The sequence below is a fragment of the Micropterus dolomieu genome, linkage group LG06 (genome assembly GCF_021292245.1).
Source record: "Micropterus dolomieu isolate WLL.071019.BEF.003 ecotype Adirondacks linkage group LG06, ASM2129224v1, whole genome shotgun sequence".
Classification (NCBI taxonomy): domain Eukaryota; kingdom Metazoa; phylum Chordata; class Actinopteri; order Centrarchiformes; family Centrarchidae; genus Micropterus; species Micropterus dolomieu.
This window is the reverse complement of record NC_060155.1, coordinates 24932477-24951947: the sequence shown is the minus strand read 5'-3', so window position 1 is coordinate 24951947 and position 19471 is coordinate 24932477. Positions and strand designations below refer to the sequence as shown.

The 19471-nt window shown below is 39.1% G+C and overlaps 2 protein-coding genes across 2 annotated transcripts in view; one reads left to right on the top strand and one right to left on the bottom strand.

Moving 5' to 3' along the window:
* ctnnd2b (catenin (cadherin-associated protein), delta 2b) overlaps positions 1-19471 on the bottom strand; it is a 165073-nt gene that overhangs the window by 32832 nt on the left and 112770 nt on the right. Inside the window, exons 14-15 of the mRNA XM_046051113.1 lie at positions 17860-18073; positions 1243-1429 (exon numbers count right to left, since the gene is read on the bottom strand). Coding sequence (XP_045907069.1) covers positions 1243-1429; positions 17860-18073 — 401 coding nt within the window. The remainder of the gene's footprint in view (positions 1-1242; positions 1430-17859; positions 18074-19471) is intronic.
* On the top strand, positions 3588-6006 carry LOC123971970 (cilia- and flagella-associated protein 58-like). The gene has a single exon (XM_046051112.1). It carries the CDS (start codon positions 3730-3732, stop codon positions 5866-5868), a length of 2139 nt encoding a protein of 712 aa, XP_045907068.1. The 5' UTR covers positions 3588-3729; the 3' UTR covers positions 5869-6006.

Here is a 19471-nt window from a genome sequence, read left to right as displayed (position 1 = left end):
AAATGTGAATGCTACTCCCTTTAAGTGAATTAGTTATTCTTTGCCATATTAACTTTATATTGTGAAAATATGTCAATGTTTTGTGTGCAGCTTGTTGCACTGCCCCCAAGTGGCCAAAAAAAAAATATATATATATATCAATGAATACTTAGTAAAGTGTTTAGTAAAGTGGAGGAACAGGACATTTTTACCAACATTTGAACTGTTTTAAAAGACTATGAGGACAAGAACTAATGATGAAAAACACAACCTATAACATCTGATACTACATTGCTGAAAGTGTCGAGTCATAGATTTAAAAGTCTAAATTCCAAACTAAAAACAAAAAACAATCCAGTACTGTATTGATGACAGGACCCTGGTCCTGGCCTGCATTTGAATATACAATGTAATGTATGTATTTCATTGGTAATATATAAATGAGTTAAAATAACGCTTAACGCTAGGGTATGTAATTTTGGAGACACTACCAAGAGACAGCTAGATTTTAGAAGTCTCTAACCAAAAAAATCCCACCCGTTGAGACTGAATGAAATGGTTAGCTGGGATTATTACAGGCCTGCATAGCCACAGGTACCCAGTTTCAGAGCATTTGATTTATTGATTGCTGTCAGAATATAAAGATAATTTCAACAAATACAACAAAAATGCCTTCGCAATACATTACCTACCCTAGCTTTAAATGTTATAGTCAGCGATTTTCTTTTTAAAGATCCAACATGCTGGAGTACACAGCCAAAACAACAAAAAAATGTGTGTCACAGTCCTACTACTTCCAGACTGCCCTGTATGACTATCATCATATCTCAAGTGGGAAAACGAAAAGCCACAGCAGCTCTGAAGCCAAGTGGTGAGTCATCTTAAATGCAGCTAAGTCTGTCAGTTCTTTGTGTGTAGAGCTGTAAAAATAACACAGAATACTATCTAAAAATAACAGACTGTTTTGAACTACAGAGACACTTATTTCTCTGTTTGAATGAGGTTGCTAATAACAGACAGCGAACAGCAAAACATCTCTACAAAGGGAGTGAATATATAATTTCTCTGCTGAAACAGCTGTGACAATAAACATTTAATCAGTTATTATATGTATTAGATATTAAGCTAATAATATGTGATTCTAAACGTCAATTAATGTCTTAGGCCATACAATAACAAAGTTAAATGTTAGAAAAAACATCCCTGTCCTCTTAAAGTTGGATAAGAGATAAAAGCACTGGAGGAACAGATAGTGACACTAACCGGAGGCAGCCTGTGGCGTTGCGGAGGACCTGGGAGGAGTGTAGGTGCAGCTTGCGGTCTTCCTGTGTGTGGGGGGAGGTGTCCCAGCCCGAGTGGGGGATGATCACAGCGTTGGTCAGCACGGCCAGGGCATCCTGGATGATGGGCATCTTCAGGGCGTCACATGACGACAGGTTCCACAAAACACCTGAAGAGGACAGCAGGGAGACAGGAGGTGAAAACCAAACCAGAGGAAAAGGAACACCACAGGAGGTAGACAGGAGAAGAGACAGACACAAAGAAAACCCCAGGGCAAAAGCTTGACTTGCTTTACAGCAGTCTGAAAAGCCAGACACATGTTTTCAAAACTAATACAATGGCCCTTTTTTTAAATGGAAGACATTTTGACATGTCACAGCAGGAAAATAACTTCTGTGAATAATACAATTAATGATGGCTGAATTTCATTTAGCTACTTCAGTTGCATCAACAAAGTTTGTGGTGAGATATGTAGGACAAAAACACAGGAAAAAGCACAGTTTGTTTGAGGTTTGCCAAAAGCGACTTTCAAAACAGCTTAAAAAATGTCAGGCTTTTTATAGTTTAGCTAAGAAATCTGAAGAAGGAAGCTGTTTTTAGTAAAATGTTCAGATAAACCCACTGAATGCCACCTGCCCAGTACCAGCACAGCTAACCATGAAAGTTAGTTAGGTAGGTAGATTTATTTTGTCACAATACAACAGGTTATAAAGTGAAGATTGTAACTCCCTTTTGCTACATACCAGACCAGACACATTTATTTAAAAGCAATTGTAAAAATGGTAAAGAGAAATAAACTATATTGAGTGAAGCAGTACTGAGGATGAATTTGAGTTTAAAAGTCTGAAAGATGTCTGGTCTGGTGGTGCTGCAGAAGAAACTTATCGCTTCCCAGAAAGCAGCAGGATGAACAGGCTGTAGCTGGGTGGGTACTGTCCTTTAATATCTTTTGGGCTCTGCGCAGGCACCTCACCTCACAGATATCACTGATGCTCAGGAGATGGGTACCAATGCAGTTTTAATCACCAGCTGCACATCCCATGCCAGTTTGTGATGTTTTCAGTCAGGATACTTTCTATTGCTCCTCTGTAAAAGCTGACATGAACTCTACACTAGCTAGCTAACCAGACTGTTAATAAAAGCAAAAAAAGATTTTTGGAGATGGAGGAAAAAGCGTGAAAATGGTAATTCCTTGTATAGCGGCTTTCTAGTCTTTCAACCTCTCAAAGCGCTTCACTTCTCCTCATCAGAAGCAGCAATGAAAACATTTACGGCACAGCCAACAGGACGAAACTGGATCGAACGACCAACCTTTTAATTAATGGACGACTTGCTCTACCTCCTGAGCGATAGTCGCCACATTTGACCCTGACGTTTCACATTTGGAAAGGACTTGTGTATTTTAAAATTCTCATGTCTTAAAGACATCATGTTTTTAGCTTTACACGTCACATCATTACAAACCACCAAGTTAATTTCACATGTCAACTGAAACATTTGTGACGTTTTAATCTCACAGGTGATACATTTTATTTTATTTATATATATATATATATATATATCTCTATCATTTCCTCATTTTTGTTTTCAAAAATGTTTGGGAATCCAAACTTCCAGTGTGACAATTTGACATGCAAACTCACACAGGACATATATAAATGTAGATGTAAATTGAAGTTTGGAACATGGAATTTAACATTTGGAATTAGGAGACGCTGAGAACGACTCACATTACTCTCAAACTTTATTCTAAATTATGAAAACATGATTTTTGGTTTCACATATTACAGTAATTTAAATGGAAATTGTCATTTTCTAATACTTTATAAATAAGTCCAAATTCTCCAGTTACAAAACGTGTTTAATTGCTTTTTTTAATTAAATAAATGTTTACAAACATAAACATTGTTTTATTTTACCATATTTTAATTACACACACACACACGCAATTATATGTTCATTTATCTGTGTGTAGCATGAAGGGACTACAAACTTGTGTTGTATAATGGCAAATAAACAACCTTGTACCTTATAAAAACAAATCCTCATAATATAGTATAATTAAGTTACTAGGTTATAGTCTTATTATCTAAGAGATACTGACACGTGTTTAAACATGTGTCAGTATCTCTTTCCTCCTAGTTGTGGCAACTCATGCTCACTACATGAAGTGTATTATGTTAGATAAAGGACATGAAAAATAAAATCTGGGGGCCATTATTCAGTAGCTGTCAGCTTTTAAAAAACTTTTTAAAGGAATGTTCTAGAACAGTGAAATGATTCCACAGAATGGAGCATGATGTCAAATCATCACTTGTCTTTAATTCATCACAATGATATCACCATTGCAAGGTTCAGTGTACTAGCATCCAATTTCAGTTTGAGCTTTCCCTTGGAGCACACAATAGCTATCTAGAGAAACACAGCACAAACTATACTTTGAATAATTACATTTCAAACAGGTAGTCTATGATGCCAGCCAACACTAACCCTAAAACCATGAAAATGGAACAACTCATGAATGAACTAGACCGGGCAAAGACAAATGAGAAATGGCTGATGGACCAAAACAAGGAGCAGAAAAGAAAGCTCTCCGCCCTCATTGCAGTCGAGCTCTCTTTGAAAAAAGAACAGCTTGAGGTTTCTAGGCTGAAGAATAAAGCCAAGGATCAGGACGTGCACGTGGACAAGCTGAGGAAAGACCTGGAGAAGGCCAAAGCTAACCTAAAGAATGAAGAGACCCAGAGAGCTCACCAGAAGAACATTTCCGAGCAGAGGATTTTGGGTCTTGAGAAAGATCTTCTTGAATTTAAAAACAAATTCTTCTTGGAGAAGATGCTAAGGGAGCAGAAGGAGAAAGAGCTGGAGAAATTCAGTGCCGCAAAGGAAGAGAACAAAAAACTGACCTTGTATGGTCAGACACTGCGTCATCAGATTCAAGAGCTGACAGGGTTTAAAACCTATGCCAACAAAAAAATTGAAGAACAGCTCCAGCAGTTAAAAAATAAGGACATGGAGCATGATCTGACAAAACAGGAGTTGAATAAAATAAGACACATGGCAAAACAATACAGCGACCTCGTGGAAAATCTCATGCCTTATAAAGACAAACTTGAGAGCGTACAGAAAGAAGTGGAGCAACAAATATGTGAACTTAAAAAACATGAAAAACTAAGTGAGGATAGTAAGAAAAGAATTCATCAGCTGTCAAAGGAGACAGGGACATTGACAAAGACAATCGAGGACTTGTCAATTTTAAAGAAGATGGCAGACAACAAGGTGGACCAACTAGAGCAGGATAACATTACCCTAACAATGGAGTTAGAAAATCACAAAAAGGAGGCCGAGAAGCAGCGTAACATAATACTAAACCTGGAAACTGATCTTAATAGCTACAGTGAACTGAAAAATAAACTCCAAAATAAGGAAAAAGATTTCAACAAGCACACTTTGGCCAGAGATCAAGAAATAGCCCATCTTAGGAATCTGATAAGCGAGTCAGAGAACCTGCAAAGAATGCAAATTATCCAGAACGAGGCTATCAAGGCGGAGAGAAACCTCACCGATGACAACTTGTTGAAGGCTCGGGCGGAAATAACTCTCAAGAACAAAATAATTCAAAACCTGAATGATGAAATCAAAGAGCAGAATTGCGATATCAATACAAAGAACACAGAGCTGGTCAAGACTAAGAGGGAATGTCTTTCGGTGAAGAACCAGCTGGAAAAAGTGAAGAGGCAGCTGGCAGAAACAAAGATAACACAGGAGAGCTGTACAACTTCTGCTGGTAAGGACAAGACCATGTTACAGAAAAAACTGGCCCAGATGGTGGCAGAGAAGGACAAGTTGGAAAAAGACCTGCAGCACTACAACGAACTGGTAGTGCAGCTGCAACAGAGGATCAACGTCCAGGAAGCTGCCAAGGTCGCCCAAGAACAGGCGCTCAAAGAATGTGAAGAGGAAGTCAAGTTTGTCCGGACGGAGAACGAGAAACTTCATTTTTACATCATGAAAAGAAAACTGTTGCGGCAGGTGGGCAATTTCCAGGACAAGTCACGCCAAAACAGAATTAGGCGTACGCAGAAAAATCTTCAACCCTGTCTCAAGGTGATGCACAACAAGCCCCGCCAGTACCAGAAAAAACAACTGGAGGAAAAGGACAAGGAGATTGAAGAGCTGAAGCGCAGGTTGGCTCGGCGGCCGGATGGCGCGATAGAGAAGCTTCAACGGTGTCAGTGGGATAACAGACGCCTCAACAAAAAGTTTGTGGCATCACAGGGCTTCCTCATGGCGTATGAGGCAAACTACAAAAATATGAAAGAGGAGAACAAGAGGCTGACGGATGAGCTGAGGAAGCTCAAGATGGAGTGTGGAGACCACCCAAGGTGCACCACCCCCTTGCCACCTATTTCCAAAAAGTTCCAGTCACCCTCTGAGGACAAATCAAAGGATCAGCGTGAGTCAAGGCACACTCGCTTCCCCCTCATCTCCACCAAGCCCCAGTGTGAGTCTGAAAACAAGTGTGCATTTGTCCCCCTCCTTCCCATCTCCTATATGTTCCAGTGTCATGGAAGAAAAATCAAGCCACACCCACCTCAATCTCTGTAAGCATCAGATGCCCTCGACAGAAAAATGATTCTGCGTGGGTTTCCTGCAGGTGCTTCGATTTCCTCCCACAGCACCAAAGACATTTATAAAGACATTTGCTACTTTCACGTGTTAAAAATAAACAAATAAAAAATGAAACACAATAGTAACTACTTTTTTACTACTTCCTAAAGCATCACATTAATGTTGTATGTAAGTATTGCTATTACACAGATCTTAGCTAGACTTTATAACTTAATAAACTGATGATTAAGCTGCGGTTGATTTTGGATAATTATTTTTTTATTTTAAAGGAGGAACCATGTTGAGACTCGAGTAGCACCACATGTGGGATAATACTGTGTATACTCTAATGTAATCTATGTATTCTTGCTATTGTACGAGTCACGAGTCAGCTGAGAAGAAAAACAGCGCCATGTGCAAATTTGTACTCTTGGATTCAAACAAATTCTTTCATCAGAGAACAAGGAATGGAGCTGTGCACAGATTTGTAAGCGGAGTACAGATCAACACATGGCTATTTATTTTGTCTCAACTTACCCCAGGAGGGGGGGTCCATACTTTTGATCTGTGTAGGGGGGAACTGACAAAATACATTAAATTTGCTGTTGCCACTCCATTATAAAAATGCCGATTAATAATATTAATGCACTGTCAGGAGCTATCATGCAATTTAGTTTATATTTCACTCCACTCCGAGCGGAAGCTATCGAGCCTATCTTGCTATGGTTAGCACTGATTCCAACAGACGTTAGTTTTCACTGATGTTATTTCAGCACCCGCTGCATTAACACCTCCTGCTCCTGTACACTCCAGACCAGACTGTCAAAACTCACAGCAATAGGTAGCATACTCCTGTAAACACAGCTTACTTTTGTCCCAGGGCTTTTAATCAGGCCCTGAGTAACACATAAAACAAATAACTGAATTATGAACTATTTTGGTCATTTTAACTGAATAATTGCAAAAGTAAGTGCACAGATTTGGCACAATGATAAAATAATTAGAAGGACAGAAATACACACAGCAAAAGTACACAGATGCAACTCCTAATTAGCATCCTACATCTTTGGTTACGCAGGAGTGATGTGTTCAAATGTTGTTCCAATATTTCAAAACATAACCTTTAATTTATTGCTCCAGGTCGCCATTGTGCCCCTGTAATTAATTGAGAACAACGTTTAAAAAAAATTAGCAGTAGTACTGAAGGCAGTAAATCACTTACACGAAATTTCCCTGCACCTCTCTCCTTGCTCTAAATTCTCACCTGAATTCGACATACAGTGACCAGTCAACCAAGAAAATAGAGTGAGTTTTCTCCTGCCTACCAACTACTGCTAGTGTTCACTCTTTTGCCACAACACACACACACACACACACACACACAGGCCATTGAACAGACAAAAGCTCTCCCTCTCTAGAGACTCACTCTCCCAGACACACACACTTTCAAGAGAAGGACAGGGAGGGTAAGATGCAAATCATCACATTTTGCTGCAAACTGCTTTCTTGAGTGGTTTTACAAACATACTCATACACACAAATTGTGAGGATCAACGCAACACATCATAAATGTTGTTGACCTTCATCTGGCAAAGTGTCTAGATGTCCTTATGTACTCGTATAATTATATGTTTGTGTATTTGATGGTGTCCACCTCTAGTCATAGCTGCACATATCTACCCCTCTCCTTTATGGGTGTAATTATAGCTGTAATAGTGATAAAACATTATCCTTAGATCCGTGTGTCTGTGTGTTTGGACCGTCCTCTCTTAGTGCCTTGTTGTTGTTCACCCTTGGCCGAACAGCGACTGTGTAATTACAGCTTCTGTTATCTGTCTTTGTGGGTTTGTGTGAATTTGTTCTTGCATGTGTGTACACATGCGTTTTTGTGCGTGTGCATCTAAGCCCCCTCGACAAATCAGTCTTAACTCCGTCAGCCGTTTGGACAAATGTTTATGTGGAGCGTTAAGGTGGCAGATTCTGTTTGTGGTCAGAAGGTTTCTAAATGACTTGCTTCAGGCTTGATGGCGTAATTAGCTGGGCCTGTCACCTTAACGAAAGTGTCTTCTCTCTGTCTCATCTTATCTGCTGCTCAAGTGGGCTAAGAAGGAGAACTGGGCTTAGATAACCTCGACATTTGATGCAAGATGAAATAATTCTAGCTGACCTTGATAGCCACATCTGTGAGTCAGCGAATGTTGCTGTGTTTTTCTTTAAGAGACTTAATACTTCTCATCCCATGTGTAGTACCGTGACTGAAAGCAGGGCAAACTGCAAAAAACCCACCTCCTAACAACTCCCAAAGTCATTCATTTACTTACACTTATGTTGTATTTTATTAGCTAGCAAACTGTAGGGTCTGTTACATCCATGAGTAACTGTACGCAGCGGCTCGGCTAGCTGTTCGTCAGCAAACAGCTCCAATGCATAAGCAAACAGTTCATTTAACCACTATTTCTAGTTTTATATTTCTACAAACATATTTTATATACACAAGTTGCATCAAGGTAATAAATCCAGTTTGGAGTTCACAGTTTTCATGGTCCTAAGTTAGCTGTTACCTCCTGCCTCCAGCCTTTGAGCTAATGCTAGCAATTAAGGCAAAATATGAATGTATTGTCACGGACACATGCAGAGATGTAACTGAGATTAAATTGTTAAGTTGTTTTTGTCTTTTTTTTTTAAAAACTGAATGACTCATTTTACCTGTTTTGCACCATATTATGTTAAAGGATTGGTTCACCCAAATTTCAAAATAATATTTTACCCTTAGTTGTAAATGAAGATAGTTTTGGTTTCACTCGGTCAAAGTCAAAAAGATTGTTTTTCGAATTTGAAAAACAAGTCAAAGAATTTAATTGTGCTCGTGTAATTTGGGAGAACCAACCCTTGCAACTTAAACCACTAGGGCAGAGCATGTTCATGCCATACAGGTGTACATAATTCTTGCATGAATGTGTATGTCTGAATCATTACTAAAGTATTTTAGTTAGGTGCTGGTTACAATCCATGTCAGAAAACACTGGTTTATTCTTGAAGAACACCAAGGCTGCTTACTGTTATGAAAATAATCAATATCATCCTGCAAAATCTGAATATATTCACTGAATAATGCATTTGACGTCCTATGCTAAATTGTTAGAGGCCAGAATGCAAAATTCTATTGTTATTAAACTGTTTTTCTCACATTACATGCATGCTAATGTTACTCTGACTTTTGTAATTTGTTAAATCAGCACGTTCAGAAGAAATTTCATTTTTTTTTAAAAAGGCTTTTTCAATCAAAGAATGTAATTCTCATCTGTAACTAAGTGGCATCTAAACAACAAGTTTTTGTTGCTGTTGTTTTTAGTAGTGGTCCACAGAGTAAACATGCTGTAAGGAAACTAAAATATGTATGTAATTAACTAGCACAATTCTCATACAAATAATAAACTCTCCCACTGAGGAGGATGTCCATATTAGGCATGTAAAGTAAAAGCACTGCGGTTTACTAAGTAATAACCATATATTGTATATGGTAAAATGTAATGCACAACACATGATGTCATGCTGCAGCTGCAAGAAAAAGATGATATTTTTATTATCTTGAGTGAAGTCAGCTATTTGCCAGCATCACTTCTTGCTGTGCCGAGAATGACATCATCTCCCAAAGGCAGTGGGGTTTTATCTTTGATCTGAAACACACACACACACACACACACACACACACACAGAAACGGTTTCACATACACAAAATAAATACCCCCTCACATTAATGCAGGCTTAATACACATGTGTGCACACACATGCACACACACATCTAAGCTCAATGAAGTAGTCATAGCCACACATATACAAGGCCATGAGTGCCTGAGAGATGAACGGGGTTAATTGCCTCAGCCTTACATCATGAGTGGCAGTAGGAGGTTATATGGAGGGAGGGGAAATGAATATGTTGGCTCTCTCTCTTTGTTTCTGGAGCCATTTCCCATCTCTCATTTGAACCATATTTTCATCCCTGTTCTCTCCTCTGCAATCCAAACGCACATCTCTTTGTTCACCTCTTGATCTTTTTTCCCCTCCTCTTTTTTCCCTCCCATTTCTCTTTATGTATTATGGAGTGTTTTTTGTGGACTCCTGTCCACATTTGGACCTCATTGAGACCTTTAGAGAGAACAGTTTGAGTTTACAAAGTGAGTATTGTTTATTGTTGTTTGTTTTGTTAAATTTCTGGACTTCACCTTTCCAAATGTGTTCAAGTTAGGTGTGTACTGGTTGGGGGATAAATAATGAATTTAGTCAATGTTTTCACAACTGTAACAAAACCGATGTATGAATTAAGGTTCTCCAGAAGTGCATCTTTGCTGGTCGACACAGAAAATATATATATTTTTTTAAATCGGTATTCGTAGTCAAATCTCGGCAATACACTGTGGGGACATGAGCACCAAGCAAACTGATTAGTTGACCTATCTCCTGCAAAGATTACAGATTACAACAGAGAGGAAATAACCTGTGAACGTTATCCATAAAATCTGTACATGGCTGAAACCCATGCATGTTTGCATGTTTCCAAAAAGCAGTATATATATATATATATATATATATATTTGTGTGTGTAAATACACTGTTTATAAATTCCTTTTTGCCAATTCAGTCTTTGTGTCCTATCCAAAATCCTTAGATTAAAGGGAATTAGATGTCAGTTGGATGTCTGTCACAGACAAAAGCATTGCAACGACTGACATTGCCTCATCATGGCAGCAGTACTATACCGTCACTGATTATAGTTTTGTAAGCATCTGAGAGGAAAACCTTAATGTGGATGTGAGCATCCACACCGATGAACGAGTACATTCTGTAAACCGTAGCACATGCTGCACGATCAAACTGTGTCTGCAGGTTAGGAAAATTTATATTGATTACCTGTTACTGCTGTAAGTTTCACAGAGAAACAAAAAGAAAAGCAGAAGGATATGAGTTCAAGCAAATCTTGACGATGAAATGAGTAAGGAGAATCCAACTCTGTTATGAGAGTTGTGCTGCTAAAGGCCTAGACTGCTGGAGACTTCCCATGATGCACCGAGTTCCTCTCTCTTCTGCTCCCTCTTCATGTATTCTGATCCTATTAATGCATGTTACTAATTCATTATTATTATCATTAATGTTGCTATCAGTATTAGTACTATTATTATAGATATATTTTCCATGTGGATTTTGCATCGGGCTGCAATCTGATGTGAAAGAGGACATCAGTAAGGACCAAACAAACTTCAGAGACCCTATCAGTGCCAACGACCTCTTAACATTATTTCTCAGGAAAATTATAGGTTATTTTGGATTGGCTGTCAGGGTTTCTATCGTTCATCAAATAGCTCTAAAAGTGATCCTAACAATATTGTTTGCCACTGTCTTTGACGTCGTAGATTTCCAACAAATGCTGGTGTAATAAACTTAGGACATGTGATCAGCAACTTGAATGCCATAAAGTTTTATTTCACATTTTCTGATTATTACTTTTGTTATTGTAATTAAAAATGCCACTGCAAAATTGTTTCCTGGGTGTAGACATGCATGTGTATATGTATACAAAAAATTAAATATATTGTTTTATTTTACTATATTTGTTTGCAGCCTGAAGGGACTACACACAAAACTTGCATGTTTTAAGCTATTCTATCATATCTGATATCATCTATATTGTCGTATAAGTAAATAAGTATTTTGCAGATGAAGGCAGGCAGAAATAAAAGAGACATACACAACTACACTATGTTAATAATACTTCAAACACATTTGGAGGTAATATCACTTGCTCCCACCACAATGAGTTTCAGTCTGGTGTTAATGGATGCAACCTTTTACGGGTTGAGCCTGAGAAACTCCATTAACATCCTGTTCAAATGAACTGACAAATAAGTTAATGAACACAGTAAAACTTAAGGGAACACAGCTGCTTTAATTTTGTAAATAGTCCACAATTTCTATTGCAGTTCCCATTTAAGCTGTTGTTCTCCATCTCTTTGCTTTGCCTAAACTGGATGAACACTGTGACTGGATTGCATCCATACTGAGGAAGGTATGACAACTTCCATATCTACTTCTGAAGAGCTGACACCAACATGAGCAATCCATACATGTCACTTCCGATGATGTGTGCTGCTGTGACTGAATGAAAACGTGGCATTGTAATGACAAGTGGAACCACAGCTACTGATGGCATGCAGACTTTAAAAGGGAATAAAGAAGTTAAATAAGGTGCAGCACTGTATGAGTCAGAGAGGGCAGATACCCTGGTGCTGCCATTTCTCTGCAGCTCAGTTAACCTCACAGACACAAACATATTCACTCCTGGGTTAAATGGGCCTTGTGTGGAATCAACATGACAACAACAAGCTCCTGTGAGGATAGAAATGTACAGATCAGTGATAACTCCTTTTAGAATTAATTAGTAATCATAAATCAGTTCTTAGCTCATGTAAGCCAGGATTAATACTGTAGGTGGAAGCTAAAACACACAAGATCTGGTCTGCTGTAAAAGCTTCTGCAGACATATACATCACACAGCATCACAAAGTTTCTTTCAGCCCCAAATGTGAAGCACAAACAGGCTGAGCTACACACTTGGCTTGCTGCAATAAAATTACTCATAAAGTAACTGTTGTTGCCATTTTCATATTGCTGCTTTGTGAAGCAATAGTGATGCAACCTATACGCAGGTCCTGAAAGCTTTTACATTTGCTGTTCTAAATGTCAGGTAGCTTTCCAGGAAAACTCAGCCACAGAATAGGTAATGTGCTTTCACGTTGTTTAGGGTAAACAAAGTAAACTTTTCATATCTTAGCGTCACACTACTGCTTGTGCTTGCACTGTGTTGTTAATGTAGAAATGGTGAATATGAGTATAACAGACACACAGATGATGATATGAGTAGAGTGACCTCTCTGTGGAGACAGCTCCGACCTAACAAGAGTGCTTCAGGCAAGAAGAGTCCTGGAGCTGAGAGCCACACAACATATCAGGGTCTCACAGCGATGGCAATTTTTTATTTTCTGCCTAATAAATTAATTTAATGACCTGCCTTTGTCTGCGTGCTAATGGACAAGAGCTGAAAAAGTGTGGTTAAATCAGACACAAGGTCGGCACATCCTTCACATAGCGTACAAGAACCTACACACTGGTTTTGACTAAACAAAATCATATTGGAAAATGACAGCCTTCACAATCACCAGATCTCAAACCATATGTACGCCTATGGGAGACTTTGGACAGTGCTCTCCACCATGTTTATCAAAACACCAAAATGAAGGAACATTTTTTGGAAGGATGGTCCTCATCCCTCCAGTCTGAATTTCCTTTCACTTCTCATCCACCTGTAAATACATACAGCAAATAAACCTTTCCACTGCAGGAATATAACAATGTAATCTGAGCCTAAACTTTCAGTTTAGGTTACGGGAGGTTAAGCTTGTGAGGCTTTGCTACTACACTCTTCTAGCATTTCGACTATAATTTATTTACTTACTTACTTTTCAGACTTACAAGAGACATTTCAGATATAAATTATTAAAAAGGCAACAAGCTTTTTTTGCGCTGTTTCGTAGGCAAGTGAAGTAAGCACTCGTGGAACAGACAACAATGGACACACGGAGTTGATTTTGTTATTGTTTTTCTTTCCGAGCTACTGAATCAAGAGCATTGCTGGGGCCAGTGCAAGTCTCTTGCTGAAAATGTCCTCAAGCGTGTCAACAGTTCATGCTTTTGGGTTGCTCTACTACATGCATTGTGATTCTTTATTTTTATGTATTGGTGACATTTAGAACAGCAAATGTAAAAGCTTTCAGGACCTGCGTATAGGTTGCATCACTATTGCTTCACAAACTATATTTTTTGCCAGACGCTGAGAAATCTTCTGGTCTACTTTTTGGTGTCTACCCACTGACTTTAGCGCCCTCTGAATAGCCTCCTCTCCCCAATTACTTATGAAAACCAAGACATCTGGATGTGTTCTCCAACATTCTTTTTCAGCCTTGGGTTCACAGTTCATGATCCCCGAATGTTACGATGACGCCTTCTGACAACGGACAGGAACAGTTTCACTCACCCAATAAAATGTATCTCCATTTGAAGACGGACTGGTACAAATTTTGTTTATTCATGTTCGTAGGATGTATCTAAATGTCTTTTACTGTAATACCACCACCAGGTAGATTTCTATGATTCAGACTGAAATGTCTGCTGTGATGTAACAACACATCTGCTGGATTAATCATGGTTGAAAGTACAAACCTCAAAAACCTGGAACCTGCATGGCTACTGGAACAGTGGCTACATGTTTTGTTGAGTTCCTGTTTTGGAAAAGTGCTTGTAGATACATGTGTGCACTTGTACAAATATATATGATTTTGTAAAAGCAAACACACACACACACACACACACACACAGCTCTGCTGTATGCTACATTTAATCTGCAGAGGTAGAAATAATATCCACTCAGCTTTACTCCCTTCAAATAATCATCTTTAGGTCTGAACATTAAAGAGAAAAAAAAGAGTATTAAACCATGGGGGGGGGGGGTACTGAAGAGCAGAGGGCAACAACCTTGTTTGTGACTTTGTGCCATCAAGCAAACCTGACGTGTGACAGAGAGAAAGAGTGCGTGTGTGTTTGTGAACAGGCCTTATCGTGTATTTGTGTGTGTAGCTGAATGTGTGGCTAGCAAGGCAGGCAGCTTGACTTCCCACTGCGATCCTGATTCAAAATGCACACCAGAGAGAGGCAGAGAGGGTAGGCGATATGGAGAGAGTGAAAATAGGGAGACATAGAAAGGCAAAGAGGACAGGAGAGAGACATGAAGAGAAGGGGAGACCAATTACGAGAACCCAACCACAGAGGGATAAGAGAGCGAACGAGAGACAGCGGAGAAACAGAGAGAGAGAGTTATTTCCTCTGGGTCTTTGAGAGAGAGAGACGAGAGAGGGGAGCGCGGCCTGTCTGCGTCCGGTCGGTCGTTCAGCTGATTAATTTGTGACAGGAGGGATTTCTTTGCTGCGTGCCTTGAATTGCTGCTCTAATTTATATGGTAATCTTCTTTAAGACTCTAACAGCATACAAAAAACCTTTTATTTCCATCTCTGCTAAGCCTAAACCGTTTTCTATACTCACTACACACATATAAATATACATAAATGCGCAGAGCACACGTAGGTCATATCCCAAATGTGATTATATGAGGGAAATGTGAGGACACCTCTCAGTTTCACTTTCTTGAAAAGGTGTTCCTGCGCTGGGAGGCTGTTCGGCTTGTGTTAGTATTCTTGACTGCCTCTTATTACCATGAATAATGCTTTAAATGTTTCACCCTCACCCCATGCTGAAGTACTGCTGTATATAATTAAAAGAGTGGACAACGGCTCAAGGGCAGCCTTTGTGGGATACAGGGACAGGATGGAAAATATGTTTGGGTGTAACTGACTAAGTCTGCATCATGTAGAATGAAAGGTAACGGTAGGAAAGAGTCCCATGTTTACAGCTTGAAAGTATTCATATCATCGGACCACTCAAGTCAGTGATATTCAGCAATATATCCATTTAGTTTGGGTTTAACTACCATGAACGATGGACTTTGGCTGACAAGAGGCATCCACATTTATGTTACTTAATTGTAATTACAACTTGGATGTCAAAAATAAAACCTATTGCCAGACAAGAATTTTGAAGTTCTTTTACTAAAATTCTTTAAGATTCTCGCTTTCTGGAGTATCTGCGTATGGAAAGTAGTTACGTCTAAAGTTGGCAAAAGGTTTTTACATACATCTTAGTCAAAGTATGGTTAGGGTTAGACAGCTAGAACACTTTTCAGGGAAGTAAAAGATCACGATTACGATGAATAAAAAGACAAATGTTAACAGCTTGTCTGTAACGGGACACAAACTTTAGGCAGACGCGGTACACGCTCATCTGACACCCAAATCTCCACACCCTTAGTTTTCACATTGCTACATAAGGAACAGAGTACTTCCTGAACTGGAACTTAATAGTTGGCTTTAGACATAAAATGAAGGGGTCAATTCCTGACATAAAAAGTTTGAAATAGTACCACAAAACGATTCCTCTAGGTCCACTTAGCTTTTTCTGGAGCTTTTAATGGTACCACAGTTAAAAATGATTTGATTTGATAGACTGTCCCAACAGGGTGTGGATCAGCCCTGATGCCAAATCACAATTATAATTGTCCCTACAATCATACTGTTCCCATCTGAAGCCTTTATACTAATCACTGTCTAGTGTGTAGGGTCTCTACACCTCACTTTTTGTTAACATCACCTGAGAACTGATCAAACTGCTCTAGAAAGCAGAAATAGCTAAAATCTTGGTTTCTGACATGTGGAGTCTTGAAATATCATGCTCTTTACAGGCCTGCAGCAGAGATGTTTTCATGAGCGTGGGTGCTGGTAAGAGAAATCAATTTTTCTCATTTTTCCCCCTCGAGGATTCTGGACGTAGATCAGTTTGAAAATTGAGTGTTATTTCTCTTTTAGCTCTTTAGGTCTCTACATGCCCCTCCAGAGGTAAAAGTCCTTTCAGCGTGTCGTCCGTGTGAATGCCAGTTAGAAAGGAATTGCCAGGATATTTACAGTAAAAGCTGATAAAAAAAAACACTGGTAGATGCACTGCTGGCAATCTTTTATTCCTTTTGGCAGTGACTTTAGGGCTCAAATTAATCAATCCTGAATATATTTTCCCAATGCAGATGATTTTTGCATTTACTGACAGAATACAAATCTGCTGTGGATGTAGAAGTGCAGTGTAGCCCCTTGCACATAATATCAGTTTGACAAGTCAACACCACGTGTCAACTAGAGTGTTGGGAAGCAGTCAGCTGGTAAACATTTGTCATCTTTGTATCCATATGAACATGCGGTGAAGCCATGCGGTGAACGTGTGTGTACAGTACAGTGTGCTTTGTGTGTTGTATAGCCGGAAATTCAGTAAATGTTCCTCTTCTGTGTGTGGGTTTGTACATGAGAGCAACATGTGTCTGCATGTGTGTGTATCTGAGTGAAGTGGATCCTATGTGCATTTGTACATTTGTAGACAGGAATGAGTGCACATCAGGGCTGAGAGTTCTCCTTCTGAGGGTTACAGTATACTTTTAATATCTTTATAAAAATCTGAGTGGTTGTAAGCAGGGACCCAGCCAGGCTTTTAGAAATACTAAGGCCATTTTCTCAAAAAATTATTATCAGATAATTCTTGCCAGCAAAACTTCTTAAGAAATTATTAAGAAATCAGAGATGTTTTAACATACATCGTCAAATGTTTTAAACCCCTATCTGCACTGCCAGGAATTAAATTGTGGTGGGAAATACAAAATCCTTTGTTTATTCATTTAGTTTGTTGGCTTAAATATGCTGAGTCTGAAATATTTTGAATGATAACTTTGGGGGGTTTTTTTTAACCTGGATCGTATTTTCCCATGTTTCTGTGTCTATGTGACCAATTGGGGCTAATTTAATTTTTTGAAGCAGCAAGCCCTGTCAAAGTACGTCCACTAAAGCGTTTGTTTTTGTTCCGTCCAGGTTGACAAATACCAAAGTTACCCCGCAACATTAAACTGTAAAATCCCAGACAGTTACTGAAATCCCCTTAAACTCCCAGGGCTGGTTATATGGGAGTGTATGGGAGAATTTAGCTCACCGCTTCATTCACACCTGAAAAGGTGTGACTATATTATATAACTAGGATAATAAATTTCAAGGTCTGACTTTTAGTATTTAGCTTTGTTGAAAAAGGTGTCTTTGTTTCACTGCATATAAAAATTTTCAGTATGTGAACACACAAGCAAACACGTGCTAGAAAAAGTCCTGGTTTGTCCCCAAAAAAGGGAGTGGATTATGGAAAGAATTCAAGAGAAATACTGTGATCTCAATTTATGATATTCACCCCTGCTGCACATTCAATAACATCCAAATATTTGTAAATTGAGATTATTTTTTTTTTTACCTGTGAGCAGCTCTCGGATCTCCACATCTGTGGTCTTTCGGAGCAGTCGGACCAGAGCCGGTATGCCTCCGCAGTTCTTCAGGGCGATCTTGTTGTCGTCGTTGGCTTTGCCGTACACCAGGTTCCTCAGGGCCCCGCAGGCGCTGCGGTGCACGTCGGTCATCCGGTGGTCCAACAAGTCCACGAGCAGCTGGATACCGCCCTGCCGCCGGATCTGGCAGAGACAGAAGAAGGAATTATGGGGAGAGCAGTGTGAAACTACTAATAGAAGTGTTTCAATGCATTTCTGCCAATTCTCTCCTAACAATAGGTCCGTTGGTGTCTAAACAATATCAGACATTAGGGCTTGTTTACCTTAAGAAAATAAGAATTTCTCACTTTTGATGCTGTGATTGCAGAAGATTATAAGTTATCATTTAAATATTCATTTCTACTGTGTGCAGTGACTACTGTGGCACTGATGCGAGATTTATTTAAATGCCAGCCACTGTTCTTTCTGTCCCATCGCTCCACTATGTGTCTGCAGCCCTCCCTGCTTTCCTCCGTCTAGACAGAGAAAATGTAGGGCAGACTGCTTGCTTTCAATAAAAACAAAAGAGCCAATTTAGTAGGGCTGGGTATCGTGTTCAATAATTTTTAGGCACCGACCGAATTGCCTCAATACCATCGAGTATCAAAAAATGTCTTTCGGTACCAAATTTCGATACCTAAAAGGTTCTTGTTAACGCCAATGAGCCAATAAGCATGCAGCATTTTTGATGTGCCCACATCTAAAAGTGATGGCTGCGGTGATGTAAACACTACCTGTTACGCACAGACACGTGGCTCGTGGATTTAAAAGACGTGGAGAAAATCAAGTGTGGCATGATTCAACAGCGCGCGATGCAATATTTGCGACGTAAGATAATTGCTGCCAAGAGCGGCGACAAGACAAACCTGCTGATGCCCTTGACTGTGCATGGAATAAACTTATCAGTATCAGTAAGTGACGCCACCTACCACTCTATTGTGATAGTTCACCTCTTCCTCTAGTGAGGAGGAAACTTTGATATGTAGTGGCAGAAACTTGTTTCCGTGAGATGAGAGATTTCTCTCTCTTTCTCTCAGGCCTATTGCCATGAATGTTTAGGTTGCAATGTTGCCAGAGCACAAATTCACATTTATACAAAGAAGATATAATTAATAAACAATGAAATTACATTATAAAAACTAAAGAAAGAGGAATAAAAACACTTTTTGTTGAATTTTTCTAAGGAACTATTATTAAAACAACAAACTATTAATGATAATAATGTGATAATTAAGTTACTTTACAAACAACAATGGTTCTCCGTTTGTTGAGAATAAAATTGGTATCGAAAAAAGTATCGTTCAGGAACCGGTATCGAAGTCGAGGTATCGTATCGAAAATCTTTGAACGATAACCAGCCCTACATTTTAGCGAAGGATATTGCACAGAGATGAGGCAGTTGTGCTTGTGCTCTAGATAAAGGTACACCAGCATTAACACTATTACAGCAGATTGACTTTAGATACCTAACCAGAAACTGATTATTTATTTCCTCAAGTAACAGGCCCTGTAATGACTGGGTTATGTGAAAATAACCTTTAT